This window comes from Notothenia coriiceps, unplaced genomic scaffold (genome assembly GCF_000735185.1).
Source record: "Notothenia coriiceps isolate Sejong01 unplaced genomic scaffold, NC01 NC01_scaffold00004643, whole genome shotgun sequence".
Classification (NCBI taxonomy): Eukaryota; Metazoa; Chordata; class Actinopteri; order Perciformes; family Nototheniidae; genus Notothenia; species Notothenia coriiceps.
The window spans coordinates 1-6,903 of record NW_011337344.1 but is presented as its reverse complement, the minus strand read 5'-3'; the positions used below and the strand labels follow the sequence as shown (position 1 = coordinate 6,903).

General features: G+C 40.9%; 2 protein-coding genes across 2 annotated transcripts; one reads left to right on the top strand and one right to left on the bottom strand.

Moving 5' to 3' along the window:
• Positions 1-1,202: 1,202 nt before the first annotated feature.
• ccdc25 (coiled-coil domain containing 25) lies at positions 1,203-2,338 on the bottom strand. Its single transcript, XM_010767731.1, has 5 exons — positions 2,174-2,338; positions 1,949-1,996; positions 1,687-1,726; positions 1,476-1,527; positions 1,203-1,325 (listed from the first exon to the last, which is right to left on the bottom strand). The coding sequence occupies exons 1-5, from the start codon at positions 2,196-2,198 to the stop codon at positions 1,218-1,220; spliced, it is 273 nt and encodes a 90-aa protein (XP_010766033.1). The 5' UTR covers positions 2,199-2,338; the 3' UTR covers positions 1,203-1,217.
• Positions 2,339-2,656: 318 nt separating this feature from the next.
• Positions 2,657-5,492, top strand: LOC104942504 (swi5-dependent recombination DNA repair protein 1 homolog; the record flags this gene model as incomplete). The annotated part of the gene is made up of 4 exons (XM_010767732.1): positions 2,657-2,779; positions 3,904-4,006; positions 4,439-4,593; positions 5,122-5,492. Coding segments are annotated over exons 2-4 (582 nt in total), but the record flags the coding sequence as incomplete, so codon positions are not given.
• Between the last annotated feature and the right edge of the window lie 1,411 nt (positions 5,493-6,903).

The window sequence follows — 6,903 nt, the reverse complement described above, 5'->3', positions numbered from 1 at the left end:
CCTCTTCTGACAGGCGGTAGAGGGCCACTGATGAACACCTCTGCATTTAGAGAGCTGACAGTTTCCAACAGACATTTAAAGTCTCTTTCAGCAATTCTGACTGTTGTTTCACAACATCGTTTGTTCCAATGTGCAGTGCCACATTCTTCACAGTCGGATGTTCAGCCCCAATATGCAGGATCTTCTCAGACAGACCATATCCTTGGGAAAACAGAGTACTTTGGTGTTGTTCTTACTACACAGACTTTTTACATCTCTTACAGCAGAGTCACCCACAATCAGAGTTTCAGGCCCAGTCGTTAGCTTTCCCTCTAGCCTTTTACTTTTGGAGTAGTTATTGGTCCTTACCCTGCTGTGTGAGGAGGACAGGTTATCCAGGTCATCAGAAAGAGATCTCCGGTTCTCGGTTCTGGATTGGCACACTCTGTGGTTTAGGAGAATTGTTTGTAGTTCTCCCTGTAGCAGCTGTCCACGGCTGTTTCCTAGTATGAACAGGGGTTGAAGAGGCGCTCTTCCTGGGTGATAACAATGCAGGCCAGCCGGTCGCATCACAGATTTCAGAGCGCTGGGCTCTGCCTGTTGTTCGTCCTCCCAAATCCCATGGAAATTATTTACTCTTAGGCTTTGCACCCAGAGAGTTCCAGGGAGGACTACCACTTGTAGATGTATTAACCAGTACACAGCCCCCTGTTCCTTGGACCTAGCTGCTAACTAGCTGTGAGTTAGCATGCCCTTTTCCGTTCTTTTGCACTGGTAAAGTGGTGTCATTCCAACCTAGTCCATTCACTTCCACGTTAACTTCCAGCCGCTGCATTTTCATTTCCAACACGGCCATCTTCTGTAGAAGTTTGTGGAAGTCATCTGTAGAGAACGGAGGCATTTTGCTGCTAACTAGCTAAATAGCATGCAGTACCAGGCTTTAGCTGTTGCTAGGCCACGCTACTGTAAGACTGAGGTCGTCGTAAAAATATTGAAATATGGCTGAAACCCTCCATCTATTTACGAAGAGTAACTGTTCCAGTGATAAGTTAATGACCAGGAGCCGCTGCTCGAAGTTATCAGAAAATAAAAATAGGAAAATCAGCATAAAAAAAGTAAGCAGAGGCAAGAGCAAGCAGAAAAGCCTCTGCACTGTAAGAAAGCAGGAAGTAGTCGATCTTTAAGGATCGGCTCTGATGTTTCTCATGGCTGATACCTGAAGCCAATCATTCTACAAATCAAATGAAATCATTGGGAAGCAGATCTTTACCTTGGATGCTGTTGTTTTTCACCAACTGTGCACAGTCTATCAGCACCTCGGAGGGAATATCGTGTATCGTATGACCCTAGAAAAGACAGAGCAATCAGCAGTGCATACGTGCGCTAAAGGCATCGGTGTCCATAGACAAAGTATTTGGCGGATAGCTAAACCTGTTGAGAATCACCATGACTAACTTACAATTCAGTGTTGCAGGTTAATTGTGTTGAATTTTTACCTGTGGCAGTCTCAGATAAACATGAGCCGAAGACAGTTTGTCCACATGAAACCTGGAGGTGGGAAAAAGAGAATCAACAACACATCAATAACTTTTAATATTCCTGTTGATATTTCTGTTAGTTGTGCTTTAATATGGTTTATAATGAGATATTAAATTACATTTTTTGCAGAACAGTTAAACAAGCACTTAAAATACACTGAACTCTCACCAGATGTCTTCAGGCCATCCGTACTTTATTAGATCCTCATCTGCAAAAACCATATCAGCAAGTTAGAGGTGATCTGGATCCTTTGTGACCCATTACAATAACTAGCTCAACAAAAACAGGCATAGCATAAGACAATGCTAGCAAGAAGGGGACCAAGTGTTTGGAAACTAGTGTGTGTCTGTGTGTGTGTGTGTGTGTGTGTGTGTGTGTGTGTGTGTGTGTGTGTGGGAGATTTAATAGCTTACTTATCATATTTACTTACTCTCATATTTGTCTTTTCCCATGTAGATTGTGTACTGAGGGTTCACCACTGAGAGAGAAATAACACACCGATAGTTACTGCATGAAATGTTGTTATATATGCTAGCACAAAACTCATAAAAGGCACAAACAAGAGTCACATTCAATAATAATTAAAGCTTTGTAAAGTGTTGGCTAACAGTCTACTAGCTAGCATCGCTGCTAGCTCTGCTGTGGTTTTACTCACCGGCACTTGTGAAGTAAAACACCATCTTATATAAATTAAAAACTTGCCACTTAAATATGAATAGTGAGCGTTTATATTTTGAAAGCTAAAACAGCTAATTATGGACACAAACAATCTGTTTTCCCGACTGATCGTGGCTGCTGTCACTTTTCGCGTGTAGAAGTTGACCCGGGAAGTTGTTAGTACTAGACAGGAAGTATCCAATTGGTTTTACAAAAATAAAAGCAGGACATTCTGTAAATGTGCCAATGTTGTTATTTTTAAGTTACTTATTGAACTTCTAAGTCATAAAAATTGCAAAAAAGCTACCTTTCACAAATTAAATCCAGCTCCTCTACTTCATCATAAAACCCTACTCAATTTTTAAACAGGTCTCTTTTACTTTGAAGGTAATGACCGGAAGTGTCTCCAGGTTTTTACTGTGGTAACTTCATTCATACTTCACTAACAAGACATAGTGTTTCTGTTTCCGGTTTATCTGGTTACGGTTTTTTTAAGAGTAGCGCGCTGTTCAAAACACAGAGAAGAAACGCGGGGAGAAGAAGCAGCAACGCAAACATTATACCGACATTTATTGCTTTCTCTATTGCGACATAAACGTTTTCGGTAAGGTATTTAATAGGTGTTTTATGTAGCGTGATCTTTGTTTAATACGTTGTTTGTTTCTCTTCTAAATGACGCATTAACGCAAAGTGATATAAGCTTGTTACCATCAAACTGTCTAAAGTTGAACGGTATCTATGTATAATCTCTAACTCACAAGGAAACAAACAGGTTAAACTTGGTATACGTCGTCGTGTTAGCTTGTTTGTATATACGCAGTCATTTTTGTAGAAGCTAATCATCCCGCCAATTATCCACTCATCTCCACTTTAACTAACATGTCACGCTAAGCTAACCTTAATGTGGAGCTTAATGCACATTTATGCACAAACACGATGAAATGCTGTTGTCACGTCGAATGCAAATCAGTAATCAAAAGCTATTAATAACCTCGTTGTAGTTTACCGGGTTGTCTGACCTATATGCACCCTATGCATGCACCACACACTGCTTTCCCCCCTTTAGTCAAGATAATATACACACAAGTCAGTGTACGATCAGGACATATCAGACATATATAAATATAAAGAAAATAGGGATTAAAACGAAAGTTAACATTTCAAGTAAAATATTTATCAATTACACATTTGGTTTTCCATGCTTTCTTATTTTCATAGGAAGTGAAAATGTAAAAAGTTGGGTTTAGGGTCAGTTAATTTCTTCTTGTGAATGTGACATTTTCCCGCTTACAGTGCAACTGAGAAGGTCACGGTTAACTTTTGCTTAAAGTGTGGCAATTTAATGTCAACACACAAAAATAACCCATAGACTTTTTCTATATGAACAGCTGCTAGTTTTGTGCATTGTTTACAGCAGCAAAGTGGATAATGCAACAACAGATGGCATCAGTATAAAGCAAGATATAAGTAGAAACAGATAAACAGGTTATTTACAGTTATCGCACATATTAAATACTTATATTGCATAGTTTGGTATTTTTAATGTGGCATCCTATTAACAGGCCGAGTAATCATTGAAGAGCTGGTATTAATCTTGTATCTAAAGTGAGTCGTGATATCACAAATGTGTTACAGGTTAAATGTGTTTTCCGCTTTTCTAGTTGTGTTGATAAAAAGAAAGCCGTTACATTTTGATGCTGAAAGTTGTGCTATTTTATTTGACTCTAGATCGGCTAATCTTACACTGGGTGTGTGTGTAGGTGAGGTTTGTGAAGATGAAGCCCATGACCACGAGGAAGAGGGAGCTCGCCTCCCTGGACTCTGACAGCAGGTGAACACACTGGGTTTAGGCAGTTTGCTATTTGGACCAACACTCTTGCATCATAACAACACTCAGCCCAAGTAACCGTAAACATTTATTAATGTACTGGCCTGGGGGTCCTTTTCTGCTCTATACATTTGTTTCACATATTTTAATTGTTTTTTGTCATTTTCCTTGTATAATCAACTACATGCTGCATTGATTTGAATCTAAAGAGAAACCTAGTGAAGGCTGTGTTGTATATGTGTATATCCTTGCTGTTTCTCTTCCATGACACTATTTCAAGTATACTACGTCATCGAGTGGCGACGAAGGACTGTTTAAATGCTCAGCATTCGGCGCCATTCGCTGACGTAGTATGCTTGAAATAGTGGCTCTGCAGCAGCTTTACTCGACATTGAGAAACGGCCCCAGACTGATCTTCTTTTTCCTCAACTCCAGTCACCCGGCCGAGACTGCTGTGAGGCCGGATGTGTCCCCGATGAAGAGGAGATCCACCAGGAAGACCCCTCAGTCTCCGACCAAGAACAGGCCAGTCAGGCATCTGCCAAAGGCCGACTGTCCTTCTCCACGGAAATCCCCACAAAAAGCACCAGGTAAGGGGAAAAGCATTGTTTAGTTAGTATCTCCTGAGAGCAGATGGGTCTGTATGAAGTCTTAAACAAGGCGTTATAATAGTATAATTAGTACCAGGGCTGCAACTTGTATATTTTCTGTATAAACTTAACACAAAAAGTAAGGAAATGTGTGGTTGGTAGATGATTTCTGTGTTGTGACAATGCTTTTTGGCAATAAATCTTATACCGTTGGAAAGCCTCTCTTCTTACCTTTTCTAATAGTGCCACATTTGTGTGGAACAAGCATTTGTGGGATGAGCAGCAGAGCTGAGTATGTGGGTTGCACCAATGAAAAAGTGACAATGCCAAACAGCAGCCAATCTCCGGTCTCGTTCGGCTGCCAGGAGATTTGTCACATTTTTCAATTTCCTTACATTTTGTGTTACGTTTTTATCTATATTTTCTATATTAATCGATGAATTGACTTTCTCTAAGACAGTCTAGAAAATAGAGGCAAGCAGGAGATCTGAATTTCTTCTCTTTTCACATATCTATCATCTTTTCTAGGATCTCCTGCCAAATCACCTCGTAAATCTCCATTCAAGCCTTCCATGATTCCGAGCTCCTTCTATGGCCAGAACCAGCACCTCTATCTCACTCCACTGGAGAGGAAGGCGATAAAAGACTTGCCTTCGCTTCATCTTCCTTCCTCTCCTTCCCAGGAGAAAAAGCAATCGCCGAAGAAGAGAATTGTTAAAGGAGGCGGCAAGCAGAAAAAAGTGGTGTTAGGATCTAGTAATGCTGGGATTTACCAAAAGGCGTTTACCAAAAGCTACGAGACTTCTCCAAGGAAGATCAAACTTCCCACACTCGGCAGCAGGTTTGTTTCCAAGTCAAAGTCCACTAACACCTGCTGCAGCTTTCTGACACCTTCTGCAGTTAGTTGTAGGGATGGGTATCGTTAAGGTTTTAACGGTACTACTACTTTTATCGATCCGGTCTTTTTTTCGGTTCTTTTGGAGAGAAAAAATAAGGTAAACAAATTGTGAATAAAATTAACATTGCTTTATTATTTAAATAAAATAAATAATATTTAACTTCAAAAGAAAAACAATGTTTTAACAAATCGTATTAAATAATCTGATGACAGAACTGTAAACAGAATAGCTGAAACTTTAACAAACTAAATAACTCAGTTACCTGTAATCATTAACCCATGTTTGTATCATTGAGTTAACTCCGTGTGTTGCTGCTAGCATACATAACACCTGACGTGGAAACGTTACTCGTGGATGGGGCTACAGAGCTACTAGAAAGACAGTGGAACCCGGTGCATTTCTCCGTCTGAATGTGGTGCACTTTTGCTAAATGTTTAGACAAAATGCTCGTGTTACCGCCCTTACATGCTAAACTCTTATTGCACTTTAGGTAACGAGCATTGTCCACATCGAGGCGGGTAAAGTTTAACCACACCTCGGAGCGCGTTCTCTCCGCCATCTTCTCCGTGTGTGTGTGTTTGTGTGTGTTGCTGCATGTAGCAGCTGCGTGTGTGTAAACTGCCCCGCCCCCTCGCACACAGACGGGGGAGAGAGATCTCTCGTCTGGATTGGAAAGATCGAAAATACTAAAAATAATCATAGACGCATTTTGTTTTGTTTTTTCGTATTAGAAACGGAGTTGGCGAAACTAAAACTGCAATAACATTATATTGCATATAGGGATGGGTACCGAGAACCGGTACTAAGTCAATACCGGTACCTGATTGGACGGTATCGGTATACCGTTAAGCCGCTGGACAAACGGTGCTGCTATCGGTATATCTGTTACGTCTACTTCCTTAGTTTAATTTTAAACCACTCTGGTTGGTTGGGAACCCTCATCCTGTGTGATGTATCCGGTTTGAGACCTCTCTGATTGGCCACTCCTCATCTCTCTCAACAGCGCTCTTATTATTGTTGTGAGACTCCCGCAGGCATGGCGGACAGAGCGAAGCAATCCAAGGTCTGGGTGCACTTTTAAAAAATGTAGTGGCTATAGTGCAAGGTGCAATCTATGTACTCAATTAGTTGCTTGTAAAGGGGGTGACACAAGCAACTTAATGAAGCATTTGCAAACGAGACACTCATTGAATCTTAAACGGTGCTAGCGATACTGCTAGTGCTAATAGTGCTAATAGTGCTTCAGCCGCGCCGTTTGTAAATGTGACCTTAGCGAAGGCTCGCAGGCAGGTTAGCTGCAGCGCACGGGTAATATGTTTTGTTTACCTGGGTGCAGTCTTGCAGGCACATCGCCTTGTCTTTTTTTAGTTTATTAACACCAAATGATTGAAAAGTATCGATAAGAGTATAG

Coding starts and splice junctions, on each gene's coding strand:
- ccdc25 (XM_010767731.1), bottom strand. CDS start 2,198: ATGGTGTTTTACTTCACAAGTGCCG. Junction 1,727..1,948: donor GGGAAAAGACAAATATGAGA/GTAAGTAAATAT, acceptor TGGTTTTTGCAG/ATGAGGATCTAATAAAGTAC. Junction 1,528..1,686: donor GGATGGCCTGAAGACATCTG/GTGAGAGTTCAG, acceptor TCCCACCTCCAG/GTTTCATGTGGACAAACTGT.